This window comes from Bos indicus, chromosome 7 (genome assembly GCF_029378745.1).
Source record: "Bos indicus isolate NIAB-ARS_2022 breed Sahiwal x Tharparkar chromosome 7, NIAB-ARS_B.indTharparkar_mat_pri_1.0, whole genome shotgun sequence".
Lineage (NCBI taxonomy): Eukaryota > Metazoa > Chordata > Mammalia > Artiodactyla > Bovidae > Bos > Bos indicus.
Window position 1 is genome coordinate 20,912,321 of NC_091766.1, and position 22,859 is coordinate 20,935,179.

Consider the following 22,859-nt stretch of genomic DNA (forward strand, 5'->3'; position numbering starts at 1 on the left):
CATCGTTTGGCTGAGTTTCTTTTTAGGGTTTGATTTGTTTTACTTTTCCCGACAATTGTGGTCTCCAAGTGGCATGAAAAGCCCACTTAATTCCTAGAATGTTAAAGAGTTCCGTAGAAATTTGGGAAACAATGGTGGGCCTGTTGTGACTCTGGATAGACTTGGGGAGCCCAAACCGAGGGGTTATTTCCTTGAGCAGGGTCTTGGAGAATTCCAGGGCAGTATCCGTTTGGGTGGGGCATGTCTCTATCGAGCTGGCAAGGGTGTCGGTGACAGTCAGCAAACGTCTGACGTTTCCTTGTGTCCAGGGCATCCCTAGAAAATCAGTCTGCCAGTCTTGACCTGGATGTGTGGCTCTATCCCACGTGGGGGTCACTCCGTTGACCTTGCGGGGGGTGGGTGAGTGTTGGGCTTATTCCGGAGGCAGACAAAGTGAGCTCCGACCCCATTTAAGGAGACTGGAGAACAGGGATGGTCGTGGACTTGATGAGCCACTGACATGGGGCCTCCTGACTGTCCTGTGTACTCAGGTGAGCTGCCCGGATGGCCTGCAGTGTGATGGCCGACAGGAGGGACAGCTGCCCATGACCAGTAACCATCCACCCCAGGCACTCAGGGCTTTTAAGATATCACCATCTGAAAGCCTGCTGCCATTGTTCTGGGGTGTAGACGGCAGCATATCGAAGTCCATGATCCCCTCTCCACTTGTTCAGCTGCTGTGTCTCCCCTGTTATTTCCTTTTGTTATTCCTGCATTTCCCCCTTGATAGGGTCTGTGGTGAGTGACCGCTGCCTCCATTGGCTTTAGAGTCAGTGTAGCTGCAGACAGCTTGCCCTTTCCCCAACTTTAGTGCCCTGGCTTGTACGCAGAGCAGCCAGAGGGCAGAGCTTTAGCGTCCTCTGCTAGAGTGATAGACCCAGGGCATGCCCTCCCTTGCATTTCCATCTTTTGTGAAGCTCCTTCCATGGGTGAAACACTCGGATTCTGCAGGTCCAGCCTCCGGGGGTGACCCTGTCCCATGACTTCCTCCCGATCACAGGTTAACCTTGGACCTGGCTGAGGGTGCAGGCAGGCGTGGTGAGGACATTGCAGGGCCCCCGTCACCAGCAGGTCATCTAGAAGTGCAACTTGGGTTCCACCCTGTCTGCCCCCTGCTGCTTTCCTTATGAACGGCTGGACATGGTCGGTGGGGTGGGGAGCTTCAGATGGTCAGGAGCTATCCAGAAGTTAATCCTCACCTCTCTCAGGAGCCGAGAATTAACAGCTACAGCCTGTGAGCACAAGGCAGTCCTTCAGAACTTTGGTCCAGTTGTTCAGAATAGGCTGCAGCCTGAGTCAGAGGCCTGGGGAGTTCTTCTGTGTGTGTGTACGTGGCTCTCCTGGTGAGTTCTGTGTGTGTGTGTGTGTGTCTCTTGGTGAGTTCTTCCATATGTGTGTGTACATGCATGTGAATGGAGCTGTGAATGGGTCCCATGAAGCTAATGCAGGGAACGTTCCAGGAGCACTTGGTCACAGTCAGGGGTCCACTCTAAAGGGTCAGGCTCCTTCACTTTTAAAAAATTTTTGTTTATTTCTGGCTATGCTGGGTCTTGTTGCTGCGTGGGCCTTTCTCTAGTTGGGGAGAGCGGGGACTTCTCTCCAGCTGCAGTGCACCGGTTTCTCCTTGCACTTGCGCGTTTGTCACGGGGCGTGGACTCCAGAGGGCATGTGCTTCAGTAGCTGCGGCCCCTGGGCTCAGTGGTTGGGCTCAGTGGTTGCTCTGTGGCATGTGGGACCTTCCCCAGACCAGGGATGGAGCACATGTTTCCTGCGTTGACAGGCGGATTCTTTACCAGTGAGCCCCCAAGGAAGCCTGGTCCTTCCCTTTTTTTTTTTAAAGGTTTATTCTTGAGACATTAAAATTTCTTTTTCATATTAAAGTCTTTGCAATCTGCTGTGCGTTTTGTGCTCAGTTGTGTCCGACTCTGTGACCCCATGGACTGTAGCCCGCCAGGCTCCTCTGTCCATGGAATTCTCATGCCAAGAATACTAGAGTGGGTTGCCATTTCATTCTTCACGGTCCCTCACTTTTAATTGTTCATACCAGGGCTTAGTAATCTAAGCTAAAGTTAGGGATCCCTATACAACAGAACCCACCCGGCCATCCCCAGGAAACCCCAGAGCTGCTTTCTTGTACTGGGGGTGCCCTCTGACAAGGCCCCTCTCTCCTCTCCCTCAACTGTGCCCTGGGCCCCTCTGCTCTGAGGAGCCCTCAAAGCTCTGCCTGCTGGGGGAGGGTTGAGTTTTCTCCTTTGAAACTTGAGGTCCTCTCTCAGCCAGGGGATTTACAATGTTAACTGTGCTGTGGCAGACAGCTCTTTCATGGACTGGCAGAATGTCATCCACTCATCGGTTGGCACTAGTGGTAAAGAACACATCTGAAAAAAAAAAACCACATCTGCCAGTGCAGGAGACATGAGACTCAGGGTGGGGTCATGCCTGGGTGGGGCAGATCCCTGGAGGAGGGAATGGCAACCCATTCCAGTCTTCTTGCCTGGAGAATCCCATGGACAGGAGCCTGGCGAGCTATAGCCACAGGGTCCCAGAGTTGGCCGCTACTGAGGCGATTTAGCACACACACAGCACTCATTGGAGAATAGCTCCTATTCTGACTCAAGGTGCCTGCAATCCTCAGCTTGTTGCTGTGTAGTCACTAAGTCCTATGCAACTCTTTGCGACCCCATGGACTGCAGCACCCCAGACTTCCCTGTCCTTCACTGTCTCTCAGAGTTTGCTTAAACTCCTGTCCATCCACCCATTTCATCCTCTGTCGTCCCCTTCTCCTCCTGCCCTCAGTCTTTCCCAGCATCAGGGTCTTTTCCAAATGAGTCAGTTTTTCGAATCAGGTGGCCAAAATGTTGGAGCTTCAGCATTGGTCCTTCCAATGATTATTCAGGATTAATTTCCTTTAGGATGGACTGCTTTGATCTCGGGACCATACAGAGGAAGTAACCCCCTCAAGATTAATCAGGCCATTGTTCTTGAAACGGCTTTCCCCAGTGGTCCAGTGATTAGTACTCTTCACTTCCAATGCACAGGGTAGGGGTTTGATCCCTGGCGGGGGAACTCCGATCCCACATGCTGCTCAGTGGGCCCCCCCCCAAAAAAAGTATTCTTGGCAAGGGCAATAGCACTAGGGTGACAGAACAGAAGCGACTCCACAGTCAAAGGGGTTTCCGTGTTGAGGTGTTTGTCTTGGAGACAAACCACAGCCTCCAGTTTCTATAGTATGTCTTTCCGTGTTAGAGAAAGCAGGTGTTCCAGGACACACAAGAAAGAGTGAGATGACCCTCTCCCGAGTCACACTTCGGAGCTCTGTTCCTATAGCTTCCCCTCCACTCCCGTCATTCCGCATTTATCTTCACTCATTCTATCCTGTCAAGTGTTCAAGACAGAGTGGCGCCCCATGTCCACTAGAAAGTCCACCGCTTTACCCCCCTGGTCAGACAGCCAAGGCTTCTCCAAGGAGCTCCTGGGCACCTCCAGTCCTCTTAAACGTGTGCAGCCGGCAAGGATGAACCAGGCTGCCGTGGGTCACCCTTCCGGCGGCCCTGCTGCAGCCCTTGTGCATGATGACTGGCTTTGAGCTCTGCTCCCCACTGTGGTCTTTGGAAGCCAGGGCGACTCACTGATACCACATAGTCCCTTTGGGGGGCCAAATAGCTGAAGCCAGGTTACTGGCTGTTGGTTCCGCTTGTCTGTCTTCCTTGGCATCTGCCTCCAGGTCCCAGTTGAACACCCTAAATGCTGATTCCACCCCCGGGAAGTGGGCATGGGGGGCCCTGTCTCCAGCTTCTATAATGTTCTAATGTCTGGACACTCTGGAAAGTGAAATGGGACTTTGCACATTATTGACCAAGGGATTTTTGCAGGAACTAATGTCTGTGGCGATTTGTTATGTAAGTGAATATTGAAATGTCTCCAGTCAATAATGTTCGGGTAACAAAAGACGCATTCATCCACCTGTGGTCAGTAAGTTGTTAAGAATGGCCTGCCCACCCACTGACCCCAGGTTCACGTTCATGTACACGCGAAGGCATTCCCTGAGGCATTCCAGGAACCCTACAAATCACATCCCCGAGAGTGAGGTGCTGCTGGCCATCTTCCTCTTGATGGTCCCACGTGGGGTCTGTGTTGGAAACAGCCTGAATTCCAGGCTGGTATGGGCTTCCTTGGTTGCTCAGACAGTAAAGAATCCGCCTGCAGTGCAGGAGACCTGTGTTCAATCCCTGGGTCGGGAAGATTTCCCTGGAGAAGGAAATGGCAACCCACTCCAGTATACTTGCCTGGGAAATCCCATGGACAGAGGAGCCTGGCAGGCTATAGTCCATGGGGTTGCAAAGAGTCAGACACGATTAAGCGACTAACACACCACAGAGCGTGTCTGGCATGACTTTGATGGGTCTTACCAGCTTCCTCCTTTGTATGGGTTATAATCAGTGCCTTTTCTTCCCCAGGAGAATAAAATGTTCACTAAGTGGGGAAACAGGTTTGGAACATTCCCTGGACTAAATTAAGGGGACCCTCTTAGGGGCCCCTCAAACCCTTGGATCTGCCCTTTCAGTCCTGTAGATCTGGGAGAAGAGGGCTACATATACAGCGGTCACACTGCTCCCTCCACTGGGGACCTCCCAAGGGAGGAATTGCCTACTGAGCCCAGAGGGTGGGTGTGCCATGGACTGATCCCCTTAGGAGGTGTGGAGAGATGGGGGTTGGAGAGAGTAGAAGGCATGGGAACCAGGAGAGGTGGGATAGGTGACTCAGGAGTCCTGGGTGAGCCAGTGGAAGAGGAACACGGCCCTGGGTGGGAGAGGAGGCCATGAGGACCCTCAGGCTGGGGCCCTAATACCAGGAGGGAGGTTAGAAGTAACCCCACATTTCATGCATAGCACAGTGAGAAACTGGAATGAGGTCTTGGCCCATGTTCTTCAGATGCTGGTGGTAGAGATGCAGTTGGGAAATGGTGTTAGGATTTAGAGAGCATGGTTGGGCAGCTCTCCCCCTCCGCCGGTTTATACTGGGGCCAGGTGACAGTTCAAAAGATCATGAGTTCTCTCTTAGTGGCAGTGATGTCCAGCTGTGGAGGGTGCACCCCAGTGGCAGTTCTGCGTGGCTAGCAGCTTGGTCACACACACATACACACACAACCCCCCTCCCCAGCCTCCCGGGAGCCCTTGCTTCTAGTCTGTCTCCAGCTCCCTGGGGCCTTGCTGGCTAGCTGGTGATGCGGCGCCCACCACATCTGGCACCCACCACATCCGGCACCCACCATGTGGTCTAGGTCTCTGGCTAAAATCTGACCCAGTCCTTGTGTGGCTGGGAGCAGAGATGCTGTGGAAGAGGGCTGAGGTGATAAGGTCCCCTCTGATGTCAGTGACTGGAAGTTTCCAGTCCTACTGGACCCGGCCCCAGTCTGCAGCGAGCAGCCAGCCGCCTTGCTGTAGATGTGCTGAGGCTGGAGACATTCTTCACCTGGGGAGCGCTCTGCTCGATCCTCGGCTGCTCTTAGATCTCAGGATGAATTCAGTAGCCCTCACTGGCCCAAGGGGTTCAGAGCTGCCCGGTGGTTCAGCTGGTCTTGTCCCCCCTGTGTCAGTGAGTAAGCCCTGAGTTACAGGAGGGAGTAGACCCCACGTTGAGTGCCAGTTTGTAATCAAACTAAGTGGTGTGGACCCTGGTCTCCCAGCCACAGCTCTCTGCTTCAGGGGAGGTTCTTTCTCTTCAGGTTCCAGTAGGTGAATAAGGAGACCAAAGCTGAGATGGACACAGCAGCTTTATTCAGTGACCAGAGAACGGGGGATCAGGAGCTTAGTTAACCGTAAACTTCTTGCCCACCTGGCCAAAGAGATTTAATTTTAAAAGGAGGAGGAGAGGCTGACACTGGGGAGGCATGTGCACTAGTCTCCCCAGACAGGGCTTTTTTGAGGGGGGCCACCCTGGTTGCCCTGTTTTGATCCCTAATATCTGGTCCTGGCTGCTGGTGGGTGTGTCATCTAATATGCTAATATAAAGTGGGCATCCAGGGAGACTCAGTCTGGTGGAGGTGCCATTTATTACCATTTGTGTGTGTGTAGCTCTGTTTCTTATCTCGGGACCCTTTAACTTAGAGATTGTGTTCCCTCCTGCTGAAGGTGGGGGAGTCAGGGTTGGGAGCCTTCCTCAGGGTGGGGGCTGGAGGGGTGAGAGCAAAGACCCAGGGCAGCTCTGGCACTGCGCCCAGGTCAGGCAGCCTCATGCCTGAGCATAGAATCGGGGTTTGGACCTGTGGTTGTGGCCAGGCTCCTTCTATACTCTGACCTCCTGGAGACAGATCGCTGAGGGAGGGAGGGTATGTTGGGGGGACCCTGTGTGTCTTCCCTGCTGGGGTCTCTGGGGACTGGCGTCAGCACCCCTCCCTTTCTTTCCCCAGTGACCCTGGACTCCCAGGTGACAGGGAGTGTTATTCATGTAAAGGGGAGCCTGCAGACAAGGCTGCCCAGAGGCTGAGGGTGGGCCTCTCCCTGGAAGTCCCCCCATCCCTCCCGCTGTAGGCCCTGTGTGAGGGGTGGGCAGTTGGTCATTGCTGTGACACGGAGGTGCCGAGCCAGCAGGCTACAGACGAGGGGCTGTGTTTATTGGAACAAAATATGCAATTCAACTGCACCCCCATTACCCACGCCCCCCCCCCACCCCCGCCCCACCACCTCCTCGACTCTGGTCCAGGTCTGGGCAGCCATGTGGTGGTCACTCCTGGATGTTCTGCCCGATCCAGCCTCTGACAGCAGCCACCCGGGTGTACACGCCCGGGAACTGGGGCCGCCCACAGCCATAACCCCAGCTGGTGACCCCAGTGAGCACCCAGCGGCCGGAGGGCTCCCTGCAGGCCAGGGGTCCCCCAGCGTCACCCTGAGGAGGGGAGAGAGGAAAGGTACTCAGAGCGGGCAGTACTTCCCCCGCAGCAGCCAAGGGTGGGCTGGCCTGACCTCCGTGACCCCACGTAAGTTGTAGTCATTGCCCCTGGGAGAGCCTCACTACCATCTGAGAAATGGGTTCAGTGCTCAGGTGAGCTTTCATCCAGCTGGCAGACATTGGTGGACACCTGCCTGGTGGGCCTGGAGAAGACACGGCCTCTGCCCCACTGCTCTTGACCCCTCTACCTGACTGGGGGAGGATGCCGTGGGGTGGAACCCGGCTCTCTAGAGGTGTCCGCCAAGGCGGCGTTCAGGGGAAACTCCAGGAGAGCAGAAAGCTGCTCTGTTTGAGGAAGTGCACTGGAGGTGGGGCGGGCAGCTGAGGGGCTTTGTGTCGTGAGGGTGGGGCCCCGGGGACCCCCGGTTCAGTTGCACAGTCGCTCACCGAGCAGCTGTCCACGCCTCCCTGCGGGAAGCCGGCACACAGCATGCGGCTGCTGATCTGTACCGGGTAGAAGCGGCGGCAGGTCTGCTCGCTGAGGAGGCGCACGGCCGCCTTCTGCAGCTGCCTGGCCATGGAGCCTGCAGGCGAGCGGCAAGACGGGACTTAGTACGGCTGTGTGCCCACTCAGTACCACAGGGATCCCCAGTGGGGGTCTGGGCGGGATCCTTCCTGATGCCCCAGAGGGGCGGCTGCACCTACCTCCCTCGCGCACAGAGCCCCAGCCTGTGATGACGCAGCGCGCGCCGTCGGGGGGCCGTGGGGCGGGCTCAGGCAAGCAGATGGGCCGCACCAGGCGGCTGCGGCGTACTGGCCCCACCAGCTCGAGCAGTGCCACGTCGTAGTCGAGCGTGTAGAGGTTGTAGAAGGGGTGCTTGTGGATGCGCGCCACACGCTCCAGCTGCCCATCAGCGCCACTCAGGAACGGCGTGCCCAGGAAGGCTGCCCACTGCTTGGGGTCCCCGTAGCTGTGGGATGTGAAGGATAGGCGTCCGCCCGGGTCCTCACGCCCCTGCCCTATCGGGGGCTCCCCTGCACACGTGGCCGGCACCTGACCTCAGTTGAGTGTTCCTTTTCCCTAGAATTGGGGGGGGCGGGGAGGATGAGGGGCCACCAGGCACTGAGGTGACACTACACGCTGTGTCCATTTCCACCTAATGTTGGGGCTCTGGTGGCTGGAGGACCCCCTATCCCACCTCCCAACCGCTCCGACCTCGGCACTGTGAGGCGCATCCTGAGATGGGTGTTTCCATGGAAGGCAGGAACCCTGGCCGGCCCTCCTCCTGGGCACCCTGCCAGGAAGGGGAACTTCCTCTCACCTTGGAGGGCCTTTAGGGTGGTGCCGGTCCAAGACAGTTGGGCTGGGGATGAAAGTGTCTCACTGCCCCCCAGAGATCTGGCCGGAGGCCCCCTGCAACCCCGCATTTGGTGGGGGCTGGACTCACCCCTTGCAGCCAGGTTTGGGGTGGTGGGTAGGCAGGGAAGGTTTGCGCGAAGGAGGGACCCGGGGCTGTGAGTGTGTGGAAAGGGCGTTCCGGGCGAAGGCGGAGGCGCCACGCTCTGAATTTTCAGGGGCTGGGATTGGTGAACCACCGACGTGGGCCAGGACCTTCAGGACTCACACGTCGAAGCAGTGTGCCGCCGATAGCAGCCACCTCTCCGCCACCAGCACAGCCCCGCAGCGGTGCTCCCGCCGCCGCAGCCACAGGCTCACCTGCCACGGCCACTCCCCGCGGCCCGCAGCGCTGCCGCCCACGATCCGGGTCAGCGCCGCAGCCGGCGCCAGGCCGCAGTCTGCGAAAGAGGCAGGTGCTCGCTGGTCAGAGGGCCCGTGCCTCCTCCATGCCAACTGTCCCGCCCCACCATGGAGCCCTGCCTGGCTGTGCTAGGGCGGAGGAGTGGGGTAGGAGACCCCCCTCAGGAAAACGCCCCACCCACGGGACACTGGGCCTGGTCCTACCAGCGCCTCTTCTGGTCCCAGATGTTTGAAATGCATTTGTTTCCTGTACCCTTAGCCTTGGCGCCGCACCTCCCCAGCTGGGGCTCCGTGCCAGGATCCCCTCCCATCCCGACTCCTCTCAGGCAGCCTTCAGTCCCCAGGAGTCCAGTTCCCTGCTGCTCCCAAGCCCTCGCACACCCAGCGGCTTCCCAGGAGGCCCTGCCTGTCTTCCTGGATGCCGGCAATGGGCTCTTTACCCGAGTCCCAGTGACCTGGGGTCCTTCCCAGGGTGTCCCCCATCCTGTGGACCCCCCCACCCCCAGCACAAGGTGCACCCTCAGAACAAGAGAGTAGGAAGAGATGGGTGGTTTCAGGGGGTGCTGCAGGGCCCCCATCACCAGCTGAAGGGACGCTCAGGTTACACATCTGATTCTGTCCCCACCACCCAGCTGTTTCCCCTGCCCCCCTCAGCAGGGGAAAGAGAGGCTGCAGGGAGCAGAAGGGCTCAGTGCCCACACCTGGAGGTGGTGACAGAGGGGGGCCACTACCTTGGCCCACCTGACCCTATCTGGAGCTTGCCTGGGACCAGGAGGCCTGGAGAATTCGGCCGAAGCTGCACCCCTCTCCTGGAAACACTACCCCCACGTAGAACAACATGGGCCATTTCAGGGTTCCCTCCACCTCCCGGCCCCATGGTAAGAACTGTAGCTATTGGAAAATTCCATAGGCGTCACTGGGCTGGAGACCAGACCCAGCCGCAGGGTTAACAGGACACAGTGTTTTTCTGAGGGCACACTGCGGCTCTGCAGTGTCAACACCCTCCTCTGAGCAGCCTGCGGGAGTCGCAGCTAGCAGAGATCCCCTTGGATCCAGAGGAATCACACAGACTCTGACCTGATTCGCAGGGGCTCTGGGCTCAACGTCCCACCTGTCTTAAACTTGTGGTCCCTGAGTGGAAGCCAGGAGGCACGGGGTGCAGATACCCCCACCACATACACACACACACGTGGTCTGCTTGGCTCTGGGCTCACTCCAGCATGCCCAGCACCTGCTCTGTCCCCACACCCCACAGCGCTGGCCTCTCCTCTGGTGAGTCTCCCCGTGGTTCTTTGGGGGTGTGGCCTGCCTTGTAGTGAGTCCATAAACCTGACTTTGTGGGTGCAGGTCTATGTCTGGGGACTTAGGCCGCCTGGGCTCTGTGAATGTTGGGGGTGGCGGAAGTGGGGACAGGCTCCATTCTCCCCCAAAGCCTAGGATACTGCCTCTGGCATCTGGTTCAGCCACAGAAAATTGCCTACAGTTGATGGGGCTTTTATTTTTGACCCACAAACACAGCAGTTTCATATGTTTCTGATTAATATTTAATAATGTCCCAAACAAGCCCAGGGCCACGTTCTCTGTCATGACATCTTCGGCTACTTACTGCCGAGTTGTCCCCACTTAGACCCTAATGGGATCCTGTGGGACTGGCCATTAACATGTGCATCTGCAGAGTCGGGGCCACAATGGGTTGACTTCTCTCCCCTCCGAAATTCCTAAGTGGAAGCCCTGACCCTCAGGATGAGACTGTTTGGAGATGATTACAGTAAAATGAGGTTATTAGTAATAGGGTGGGCCCTAATCTGGTACAACTGGGGTCCTATAGGTTAGGACACAGACACCGACAGAGGGGAGACCACCTGAGGACAGGGGAGGAGGCAGCCACCTGCCCACACTGCCATCTCCAACTCCAGCTTCCAGCACCGGGAGACGACAAACATTTTAGGCCCCCAGCTGGGTCGCGGTGACACACCCCCACGACAGACACAATAACCTGCCACCCACAGGCTCCACTCCATCCCCCCAGGTACCTGGTAGCTGGGCGCCCACCGTGGTCTTCGGAGCTGGGGGCAGTGGTGTCTGGCCCCTAGGGGTGGAGGTCACAGTTGTGGTGGTCCTGTCGGCAGGTTGACTGGTCACCCTGCTGGTGGCCCAGGGAGTGGGTGTGCTGGCCATGACTCCCGGGACTGTGAGGCCTGCTGTCGTCCTGGTGGCATGACTGCTGGTGGGCATCCTCGTGGTGGGCAGCGGGGCCGTGGGGAGCAAGTGGGAGGACATGGTGGCCAGGATCCAGCCCTTGAGCCGGGTGATGCGGGTGTACACACCCGGCTTCTTGACCTGCGCACAGCCGATGCCCCAGCTCACGATCCCAGCCAGATAAAACACACCGGGTGTCTCCTCACAGGCCAGGGGTCCCCCAGAGTCACCCTGGAAAGGAAGGCAAAGGGCTGGCTGAGCACCCAGCATCCTCACTGTGGAAGTGCTGCCAGGCCCTCCCACATGCCCACGAGTGCAGCAGCTCCTCAGTGGAGCCAGCCTCACACCCAGGCAGGACTGCGGGACCTTGTGTGACCTGGAGCAGGTCACCCCTCTGAGCTGAGATGGCTCTTACTTTTGCCTTGGCAACAAAACATCAGAAAACCCTGAAGAAAAAAACAGCCCTCCTAAGGAATAATATAAAGTGGGAAAAAGAGGCAAGTGGTGCTGGGAAAGCTGGACAACCACATGTAAATCAATGAAGTTAGAATTTCACTCCTCACTCCCTACACGAAAATAAATTGAAAATGGCTTAAAGACTTAAGTGTAAGACATGACACCATAAAACTCCTAGAAGAGTTAACATAGGCAAAATGTAAACCTTACCAATGTTTTCTCAGGTCAATCTCCCAAGGCAAGAGAAATAAAAGCAAAATTAAACAAATGGGATCTAATCACACTTAACAAGCTTTTGCACAGCGAAGCATAAAATGAAAAACAACCTATAGAATGGGAGAGACTATTTGCAAGCGATGCAACTGACAAGGGCTTAATCTCCAAAATACACAAGCTCAGTACTACAAAATAACCCCATCAAAAAATGGGCAGAACACCTAAATAGACATTTGCCCAAAGAAGACAAATGGCCAATAAGAACATGAAAAGATGTTCATCATCACTAATTACTAGAGAAATGGAGATCAAAACTACAATGGAAAAGTGAAAAAAAAATGAAGTATCACCTCGCACTAGTCAGGATGGCCATCATATTTTTAAAAAATCTACAGATAACAACATGCTGGAAAGGATGTGGAGAAAAAGAAACCCTCTTACACTGTTGTTGAGAGTGTAAATTAACGAAGCCACTCTGAACAGTAGGGAGGGTCCTTAAAAAATGAGAGTCGCCATATGATGTAGCAGTCCCATTCCTGGACAATATATACAGGAAAGGCGAAAAATCTAACTGGAAAAGGATACATGGACCCCAAAGTTCATAGTTCACAATAGCCAGGACATGTAAGCAACCTAAATGTCCACTGGCAGGACCGGGTAAAGAAGATGCGGTACGTACATACAATCGACTGTTACTCAGCCACAAAAAAGAATGAAATCGTGCCATTTGCAGCAACATGCATGGACGTAGAGATGATCATACTAAGTGAGATGAGTCAGACGAATATCATGTATCACTTATATGTGGAATCTAAAATATGACACAAGTTACAAAAACAGACTCTCAGAGAATATACTTGTGGTTGCCAGAGGGGAAGGGTCAGGGAGGGATTAACAGATATACACTACTAAATAGAAAACAGATTACGGATTTACTGTATAGCATGGGGAACTATATTCAGTATTTTAAAATTATGATGGAAAAGAATATGAAAAGTATATGCATATATAACTGAGTCGCTTTGCTGTATATCAGAAACCAACACATTGTAAATCAACTATACTCCAGTAAAATGATTTTAAAGCATCATGTTTGCTGTAGGTTTCTGTTGTGTTTCAAATGCTTTTCTTCTGATTTTGAGATGATCCTATTTCTCTTCTTCAAAGTACAAATGCGTTGAATAACATTGACAGAGTCTCCTGTGTGGAGCCGAGATTTTTGAGATCGACTCACCTTGGTTGTGATGTTTTTCCTCATAATACCCTAGTGAATTGAATTTGCTTTTTGTTAGGCTTTTTTGTGTCTATGCTTCTAGGTAACACTGGTCTATGAATTTTTTTTCTCTTTCTTTATATTTTTTTATATTTATTTTGCCACATCGCGTGGTTTCTGGAATCTCAGTTCCCTAACCAGGGACTGAGCCCCAGGCCAGGGCATTCCCTGGACTTCTTTTCCCTGTAAGTGTCTCTGGCCCTGATTGCGTGGTCTAGCTAGCTTTTTATGTTCTGGATCCAATTGGTTTCCCCTTAAAAATGGGTTACCCACATGTCAGGTGTGACAGGGTGGTCATTTACATACTCATGGATTCTCAGTTAACATGTGCTAGGCAGCCTTTTAAATCAGGACTTGTCACGGTCCCTCTCAGCCGGGTCCCTCCTGAACTCACCTGGCAGGAATCCACCTTGCCCTCCAGGAAGCCGGCGCAGATCATCCTGTCCGTGAGCGAGAAGTTGTAGAGGGCGCTACATGCCTTGTGGTCTATGATGCCCACAGACGCCTGCTGCAGGAGGTCAGGCTTGGTGGCTGCCAAGACAAGGAGCACCCACCCAGGGCCACTTACAGAGGGCTCACTGTTAAGCGAGGGCTTCGCTCTGACCACAACCGCACCCACCCACAGGGAGGCGCGGAGGCTCGTGTCCTCGCAGGGATGTGTGTTAAGTCACATAGCAAGACAGAGGTAGACCCCAGAGCCCAAGAGCCTCACCATGGCCCACAAGCGGGTTCCCTAGCACCGTGGGTGCCCTGCAGGGGGCTACTCAGACTTCAAAGAAGGCACTAACTCTTGGTGGGGGGCTATGCGTGGTATAACAAGGGTCCCCCAACTTTTTTCCACAAAGAGCCACATAGTAGATACAGTCCACTTTATGGGCCAGTCTCCATGGAGACCACTCAGCTCTGCTTTTGCTGCCCTAGGGGGCCATCTATGAGTGAGTGGGTGTGGCTATGTGCCAATAAAACTATAAAATAAAAATCAGCTGCCTTAGGCCAGAGTTTGAAACCCTGAGGTAGTGGAAAGGTGAGTGGTCTGCAAGCAGGGGGATCAAAGCCCCAGGCCAGGGGGCACGGGGAGCTCACCGTTGCCCTCCTGCGTGTTGCCCCACCCGGAGATCACACACTTGCGGCCCACAGGGAACTTCTGGATGGCCAGCGGCAGGCAGACGGGCTGCACATACTTGTTGAAGACCAAAGGCCTGGCCAGCTCCAGCACGGCCACGTCGAAGTCCAGGATGCTGGGGTTGTACTGGGGGTGCAGCACCACCCGCCTGAGCCCCACCTTCACGGGGCTCCCGCCAACGCCCGACAGGGACGCGGTGCCCAGCTGAGCCCGCACCAGCTCCACCTTCGTGCTGCCAGGAAGGGGCCGCTTAGACTCCCCGCCCCCACCTCTGCAGCCCCCAGGGCACCAGGCAGAGCTGGGGGACCCAGGCCCCGGGGAGGGTGAGGCAGGGAGCCCCCTGACCCCGGGCCTCATTTCCTTCTGGGACAAGAAAGTATGAGAGGCCCCCATGGCTTTGTGACCATCAGAGGTCAATGCTGCCGCCTTTGAGCAAAGGGGAGAGGACTGTCCCCTCAAATACTTGGCCCCTATGTCCCCTACAGACAAGGCTCCTCCCGGAAGCTGCTCCCCAGAGCCCCCTACTTCTTCACGCTGCCCCCCAACCACCTCACCCCATCTGCATCTAGACGTGAGCCTGGTGGGGAGGGGAGGCCGCTCCCCCCGCCAGCCCTCGGTCCTGAGTGGTCTCTGAGCACGTGGGGATTTGATGGTGGGGGACCTGCCCGGTGATATCGGGGGAGTCAAGGGGGCCTTACTGGTTGAAGCAGTGGGCGGCAGACAGCAGCCAGCGGTCCCCCACCACGGTGGCTCCGCAGAAGTGCCGCGAGCCCTCCTTCAGGCTGACCTGCCAAGGCACCTCCCCCAAGGAGGCCCCAAGCCCCCCCACGATCCGAGTGGGCTTCTCCAGCGCTGGCCTGGCCCCACACTCTGCAGGGACAAGACAGGAGGGTCCAGGCACCTCAGCCTGCTGGCGTCAGGACCACCCTGGTTCCAGGGGGACCCCGGCTCTCTGGCTGGGAAGTGGCACATCACACAGATGAGGAAACCGAGACTTAAGGAGCCCTAAGTGCTTGTCCAGAGGGGGATGTGGGTGAGAAGAGAAGGCAAGTTCGTAAAGGCCCCGGCCCTACCAGCCTCAGCGCAGCAGAGACACATCTGCAGCCCCTACAGCACAACCCAGGCGGCTCAATGGACAGAGCTGGTTATATGGAGCTGGGGGCAGGGCAGGTGCAGGCGGTATTTAAATGAGGCAGAGTTTGGATTGGTTCTCAGCCTCGCAGGTCTGTGGGACCATAAAGAGGGGTCAGCATCAGATGGGGCAATGGGATCCTGGACGTGGGTCCTCGGAAACCACATGGTCAAGACAGGTGGAGAGTGCATATGCTGCCTGTGGGTGCCATGTCTGTGATAGCCTCAACTCAGCTTCTCTCTGACCCTGCCCACCCCCACATTGGTCACTGGCCCCCTGCTGAACCTTCAGGATATTCTGAGTACACCCTCCTGGATGGCCTGAGTTTTGCTGATGCTCAGTGACATCTGACTCTGCAACCCCATGGACTGTAGCCCACCAGGCTCCTCTGTCCATGGGATTCTCCAGGCAAGAATACTGGAGTGGGTTGCCATTTCCTTCTCCAGGGGATTTTCCCAACCCAGGGATTGAACCCAGGTCTCTTGCATTGCAGGTGGATTCTTTACTGCTGAGCTACCAGTGAATCGGGCAGTAAATGTGAAGGCTGACCACATGCCTTTGCCCATGCACTTGACAGACATCACTAATCAATCACCCATCTCTTCCCCAGAGTGCTTCAGAAAGCCAGTACCAAATCCATCCGACCCTGTGCAGAGCAGACACACACTGCTGCTGTCTCCCCAGAAAATACCTTGTGGCTTAGAAGCGGTGGCCAAGTCTAGAGGCATAGTGCTAGGGGCCAGTGTGGGTTTGGTGAGGGTGTCAGTCACCAGGCTCTTGGGGCTGGTGGGCCAGGCAGTGCTGAGAGTGGTGGAGGCGAGAGCCACTGTGGGGGCTGGAGGCTTGCTTGCAGAAGCGATGGTCTCCAGGATCCAGTCCCGCAGACTGGTCACTCGGGCGTAGACCCCTGGATGCTGGGCTTCCGCACAGCCGATTCCCCAGCTCACGATGCCAGCCAGGAAGAACCTGCCGGAGGACTCCTCGCAGACCAGGGGGCCCCCCGAGTCACCCTGGGAGACAGAGGCACACCCTCAGGAGGGGTTGGGGCTCCCCAGCCACATCTGGCCCCAGATCCAGAGCTACAGGTCACAGGGGGAGCCCTGGTTGTGGGATGTGTTTCCTCACAAGCTGAAAACTCACATCTCAGAACCTCAGTCTCCGCCTCAAAAAATACAATAGGACACTTGGACTCTGGATCTCTAAGGCCTCTTTCAGTTCCACCACTGGCAGTTAAAAACCCAGCCCATATAAACAATATCCCCTCCTCAGCCCCATAGATCTTGGATAGTATCACCAGTGGCTTAGGAACCTCCAGTCATCTCACGGGCAGCCACAGCATCCTCCTGTCTTGCTTTCCTTTGCCTCCTCCTCACACCCAGCTCACCGTGCACTCTTACGTCCTTAAACACAAGCACTCTCCTGCTATTTCCCGATGTTTTCTCCAGTCTCCGCTCTCACGTGGCAACCAGAGCTCATTAGCAGCCTCTCCCCACCCACCAGGCCTTCGAAAGGACAGCAAAGATACAAACTAAAAAGGAAACCCACAGCCATGTGACCAACCCAGCAGAGGGTCTTGGTGGTGGAACACAGATAGAAGACCCCCCCACTTCTGGGAGAGGGGAGCCTCGGGTGGGAGGATGAGGGGCTGTTCCCAGGACCTCAGGGGCTGGTGGGGCGTCCCCTGGGGCCCCTGGCCCCTTTCCCAGGTGCTGGGCTCACCTGGCAGGAATCCACCTTCCCGTCCAGGTAGCCAGCACACACCATCCTGTCGGTGAGTGAGTGGCCGTATAGGCTGGTGCACAGGGCCTGGTCCAGCAGCTCCACAGTGGCCTTCTGCAGCATTTCCGGCTTGACCACTGCTCGGGACGGGGAGAGATGAGGGGGGAGCACCCCAGGACCCCGGCAGTCCACACCCCCGAGCTGGGAACCTGAGCTTGTTTCCCCACCCCGTGTGGTCGACCTGCTGCAGCCCCAGCTCAGAAAGGAGCCAGGCCCACCAGTGCCCACTGACTACCCTCCCAGCCTGGACATCTCAAGATTAGGCTCCTCCCTCCCCTCCCCAAACCTACCCACCCTGAGCCCCCACTTCCCTGCTTGAAACTTTTCTTAGCCTGGCAGTAGTCCTATCTTGACTAAACATTAAACCAAATTAGGTAGCCTTCCCTCAAACCCTCCAGGGCATTTCCCTACCCCCAGCTGAACCTGAATGCCCAAGCCTGGATCACCTATCCTGGCTACCCCAGGCCCTTTGCACATGCCATTCCAGCTGCCTACAAGGCTTGTCCCTGTGGAATCTGTCTGCCTTCTTCCTTTCATCTCCTATTTTAAATTGCAGCCCTCTGCCCCTGCCTCCCTGCCTGATTTTACTCCACTTGGTACGTCACCATCTGTCACTTTTCTTGTTTACTGTCTACTGCCCCTGAAATTGTGCTGTCCAACACAATAGCCACTGGCCTCGTAAGGCTATTTAAATGCAGACTGAAGCTCATCACGATGAAATGAAACGGAGAATTCAGTATCTCAGTCACGCCAACCCCGGTCACAGGCCTGCTGACTCCCTTAGTGGATGGCACAGACATGGCGGGTGTCTGCCACCGACAGAAGCTCCAGCAGGCAGTGCCAGCCTGGACTGGGGGCTCCGTGTGGGCAGGGGTCTCTCTCTGAATGGCCTGCTGCCCAACCCCTGGAATAGGGATGCCTGATCTTATATTAGGCACCACCATCTCAGGCCCTTTCCTAAAGATGTCCCCGACCCCAACTCCTTTTTGTTTCCTTCCTAGCACCTCTCACCATCAATCACAGTTGATCTGACATAGTTACCCCTACACTGATAGTGAACCTGCCCCACCCTCCCAGGGCCAGGCTCCCCTGAGACCCTGGTCACAGCCAATCCACACATAACCTCACGACAGTTCGTGTGTTTCTGTTTAGAGACACCTCACTTATCCTGTGTTGTTGATTCACTAACAGGGAGCTCACAGTCCATAGCGCAGCGCTATAACCCTTGCCTGAACAAAGCTCATTGAATACATGGATTTCTTCCCTATGAGACACATCCCAGCCTTCCTGCGCTTAGGACCCTAGTCAGCACGTCAGCTCTATGCTTGGGGCCTGTTTAGATTTGGTCAAACTTGCCACAGAAAGCACGAAAATGAAAGAAAAAAAAAAACACCATGGTGGTGAATAGACCAGAAAAAGGACACCAGTTTCCAGTCTCAGCAGAGCCAAGAAGGCAGGGGGTCACCAAGCTCCGCCACCTCATTGGGAAGATTCCGCACATTGTGGATGACCACAGTCCCCTACAAGAGTCCACCTGGGGGGACAGATGCATTTTCGCAAGTGGGCGAATTTGCAAATACCGAACTCGCAGCTAACCAGGCCAGACCATGTGATGTTTGCTTGGTTGTGCTGTGCTGGCATCCTAGCTGCAGGAGGTGGGTGCTTACGGAAGTTCTCCTTGAGGTAGCCCCAGCCTGAGATGAGGCACTTCTTCCTTGGTGGGAAGATGTGTGAGGCAGCCGGCAGGCACACGGGCTGCACGTGCCGGCTGAAGGGCAGGGGTCTGCCCAGCTCCAGCACCGCCACGTCGAAGTCAGCTGTGTCCGAGTTGTAGGATGGGTGTGTGATGATCCGGGCCACGCGGGCCCGCACCGTGCTGGCCTCTGAGCCGCTGAGGTAGGTGGTGCCCACGTAAGCCACCCACTCCGGGGAGTCCTGGAATCTGCGGGGCAGACAGACCCTGGCTCAGAGGCGCACCAAGGCTGGAGCCGGGGGGTAGGGGTGGGGTGGGAAGGGTGGGGAGGGGAGCGGGGCACTTACCCAAGAGGCAGGTGCCCCCAAACTCAGCCATGGAAACTGATGGGAATGTTTTCCATGAAACATTGGCAAAAATCAGAACGAATGCACAAAAATTAAAACACGGTGCATGAATTATCAACATTTTAAACAAAGACAGGATCCACAGGGCCGGGATTAGGGTGAGGAGAGGAGGCACTGAACGAGGACTGTGCACTAGATGATACCGTGTAGCCATTTAAACTTCCTCGGGTGTGATGGTATATGTGTATTCAAGACTGTTTTTTAGTTGTCCAAATGTGCAAGGGTGCCTCAGAGGTGATGCATTATGATGTTTTCTACTTAATTTCAAACTGCTTGGCAAGGATATGTATGTATGAAGAGGTGTGGGGGGTATAGATTATAGATACAGCCAGATGGAGAGAGTAAGAGAGAAAGAGAATATGGTGAAATAGTAACAACTTTTGAAATCAGGTACAGTAAATCCCCTACATACAAATCTTCAAGCTGGGAACTTTCAAAGGTGTGAATGTGCCCCTGTATGCCAGCTGTTGTACTTTTCAAGGGACTGTACTGTAAGATTAAAAATGTTTTCTTTATGCTTTATGTTTGCTTTTTATGTATTATTTGTATAAAGAATATCATAAACCTATTACAGTACAGTAGCATATAACCGACTGTGTTAGCTGGGTGCCTAGGCTAACTTTGTTAGACTTACAAACTGGACTAATGAATGTGCTCTCAATATGGAACTAATTTGTATGTAGGGGACTTACTGTACAGGCATATGGGTATTTGTTGTACTATTTTTCCATCTTTTCTATTGAAATATTTTCATAATAAAATGATGAGAGGAATGAAATTTAAAATGATAAAAAGAAAACAACTCTTCTTGACCTGAATGTCATTGCTTATGTGACCTGTGTCCCCCAGATAGTCTTCCCAGGACCAGAGCCAGGTTACCCTGGGAATTAGCGACCCCCTGACCCACGGATATTCTCAGGCAGTGGTTTCCCAGGGAAGTCCACGTTGCCTGTTGCCCTGCCCTCTCCCCAAGGACTCCTCAGATGGAAACAACCAACTAGCAATGCCTGGCACACCCAGAGCCTTCCAGAACCTTCCCCTTCCTTTGGCCAGCTCCGTTCTGATTGGCCACTCTGGTTTGTAAAGATTCTGACCATCTTCAATAACAACCAGAAACGACCCAATTCAAAACCGGGCAAAGAACCTCAACAGACATCGCTCCGAAGAAGACACACAAATGGCCGATAAGCACATGAAAAGATGCCCAGCATCACTGATCATTAGGGAAATGCACGTCAAAGCTACAGTGAGAGGTGAGAGGAAGGTTCAAGAAGGAGAGGTCATAAGCATGCCTGTGGCTGATTCATGCTGATGTATGGCAGAAACCAACACAATAGCGTAAAGCAATTATCTTCCAATTTAAAACAAATTAATTAAAAATAAACACAATAAGACGCCACTTCACAGCCACTAAGATGGTCATTATTAAACAAATAGGGACTTCCCTTGTGGTTCAGTGGTTAGGACTCTGCACTTCCAAAGCAGGGGACATGGGTTTGGTCCCTGGTTGGGGAACTAAGATCCTGCATGCCAAGTGGCCAAAAAACATAAACTAATAAAAAACAAAACAAGCAAACAAAGTAACAAGTAATGGCAAGGCTGTGGAGAAATGGGGAGCTCCACCAAGATGACACAGCAGAGACCCTGAGCTCATCTCCTCTCAGGAGCACACCCAAATGGCAACTCTCTGCAGAACAGCCATCGACGGAAAAGACTGGAGCCTGCCAGCAAAGATCTCCTGCAACTAAAGACGCCGAGAAGGAGACACAGCGAGACAGGAGAGGCAGCTTCATGACACAGTCAAATCCCGTGCCCCCAGGCGCGCGGCCCACAAGCTGGAGAAGAACTGCTTTGCAGAGGTTTGCCCACCAGAGCGAGAGGGCTGAGCACAGCAGGCCCCCTGGCCCAGGGGTCCAACACTTTTTTAAGAGGAGTCCCCAGAGCTTCTGTCTTTGGAGGCTGGTGGAGCTTAACTGCAGGAGCCCTCACAGGACGGGGGAGATGGAGGCTTCATCCTCAAAGGGCTCACAGAGAACCCTAGATGCACTGGGACCCAGGGCAGAAGCTGTAATTCGATAGAAGCCTGGGCCAGACCTGCCTGCTGGACTCCGAGGGTCTCCTGGGGAGGTGGGGGTGGCAGCTGTGGGGTCACCCTGGGGGCATAGACACCAGTGAGGGGCATACTGGGGAACATCCAGCCACGTGAACACTGATGTTAGTGAAGCTACCTTGGCTCTTTGCCCCAAGACCTGGCCCTGCCCAATGGCCTGCAGGTGCCAGGTAGTGGGACACCCAAAGCCAGGCAGCTACCCAATCGGGGTGGGGGGTGGCACACAGCCCACCTATTGGCAGATAGGCTGCCTCGAGACCTCCCCGCCCCCAATCCCATAGCCACCTGTAGACACAGCCTTGCCGACCAGAGGACCAAGACCACAGAAAACCTGCTAGACCAGCCTCACCCACTAGGGGGATGACACCGTGAGCGCCAAGTTGCTCCAGTCGGGTCCAACCCCATGGACTGTAGCCCACAAGGCTCCTCTGTCCATGCCGTGTCCCAGGCAAGAATACTGGAGTGGGTTGCCACGCCCTCCTCCAGGGGATCTTCCTGACCCAGGGATCAAACCCATGTCTCTGTGGCTTCTGCACTGCAGGCAGATTCTTTACCACTGAGCCACTGGGAAAGCCCTTAGGTGGCAGACATCAGATGCAAGAAGACCATGACCCACAAGGCATGCCAGACCCTGCCCTGGGACCAGGCCCAAGCCCTGCCCACGAGCAAGCCAGTGCAACCTCTGGGACACTCTGGAACCCATACATGACTGTATGGAACCAGCCCCCTTGCCCCACCCCCAACAATGATCTGACACCAGCTCTGGGATCCCCGGGTCCTGCAGCCAGACTCCAGGAACCAGCTCTGCCTGCCAGTAGTCTGGCACCAACCCCAGGACCTGGCTTCACCTGCCAGTGGGTGGGCAACGACCCCACTTCAGTCTTCAGGATCCAGACTCCACCCGCCAGTCAGCACTAGCCCCGGGCCCCCTAGGATCCCACAACTAGAGAGCTCGTGACCAGGACCCACTAAACAGCAGCCCACAGCATCCACACAGGGCAGTGTGGCCAGCCAAGCCCGCCAGACCACCCACATAGTCACCCGCTTTTACAACAAACGTTAAAGGAACTTCTCAAGGATGTGGAAACCTTGGAACACTTGCGCACAGCTGGTGGGGATGGAAAACGGTGCAGCCGCGTGGAGAACAGGATGGCGGCTCCTCAAAGGAGAAAACATAGAACCAGCATATGAGCCTGCAATCCTACCTCTGGGTTCATACCCAAAGGACCTGAAAGCAGCGACTCAGATACTCTCACAGCCACATTTGTAGCAGCATTATTCACAACAGCCAAAAGGCAGGAGAACCCCAAGTGTCCATCGATGGATAAATGAACAGACATGTCCAACAACACACTGGAATATTATTTAACCAAAAAAGGAAAGAACTGACACCTGCTGCAACCTGGATAAACCTTGAGGACACGATGCTCAGTGAGAGAAGCCAGACACAGAAGAACAAACACTGATCCCACTCACAGGGGGTCCTAGAGGAGTCAGAGCCACAGAAACAGGAGGTAGATGGCAGGGCCAGGGGCTGGGGGGGATGGGGAGTCAGTATGGATATTTTGTGGTTGTTGTTGATTGGTTCTTATTTTTTGGCCACCTGGCCTGCTGGATCCTAGTTCCCCAACCAGAGATTGAACCTGAGTGTCTCCAGTGTTGGAAGCGTGGAGTCTTAACCACTGGACCACCAGGGAAGTCCCTGGGTTAGTGTTTAAAGGGACAGCATTTCAATTTGGGAAGATGAGAAATTTTCGGAAATGGATGGTGGGGATGATTACATGG

The 22,859-nt window shown here is 54.9% G+C and overlaps 1 protein-coding gene across 2 annotated transcripts in view; it reads right to left on the reverse strand.

Moving 5' to 3' along the window:
* Nucleotides 1-6,719: 6,719 nt before the first annotated feature.
* Nucleotides 6,720-22,859, reverse strand: part of TMPRSS9 (transmembrane serine protease 9) — a 56,923-nt gene continuing 40,783 nt past the window's right edge. For both annotated transcript variants that reach the window (XM_070793166.1, XM_070793167.1), the window contains 11 exons: nucleotides 18,532-18,806; nucleotides 16,805-16,941; nucleotides 15,777-16,095; nucleotides 14,652-14,823; nucleotides 13,914-14,185; nucleotides 13,225-13,361; nucleotides 10,720-11,116; nucleotides 8,553-8,724; nucleotides 7,633-7,898; nucleotides 7,375-7,511; nucleotides 6,720-6,924 (listed from right to left, as the gene is read on the reverse strand). In XM_070793166.1, the coding sequence (XP_070649267.1) occupies nucleotides 6,763-6,924; nucleotides 7,375-7,511; nucleotides 7,633-7,898; nucleotides 8,553-8,724; nucleotides 10,720-11,116; nucleotides 13,225-13,361; nucleotides 13,914-14,185; nucleotides 14,652-14,823; nucleotides 15,777-16,095; nucleotides 16,805-16,941; nucleotides 18,532-18,806 (2,446 nt within the window). In that variant the 3' untranslated portion in view covers nucleotides 6,720-6,762. The remainder of the gene's footprint in view (nucleotides 6,925-7,374; nucleotides 7,512-7,632; nucleotides 7,899-8,552; nucleotides 8,725-10,719; nucleotides 11,117-13,224; nucleotides 13,362-13,913; nucleotides 14,186-14,651; nucleotides 14,824-15,776; nucleotides 16,096-16,804; nucleotides 16,942-18,531; nucleotides 18,807-22,859) is intronic.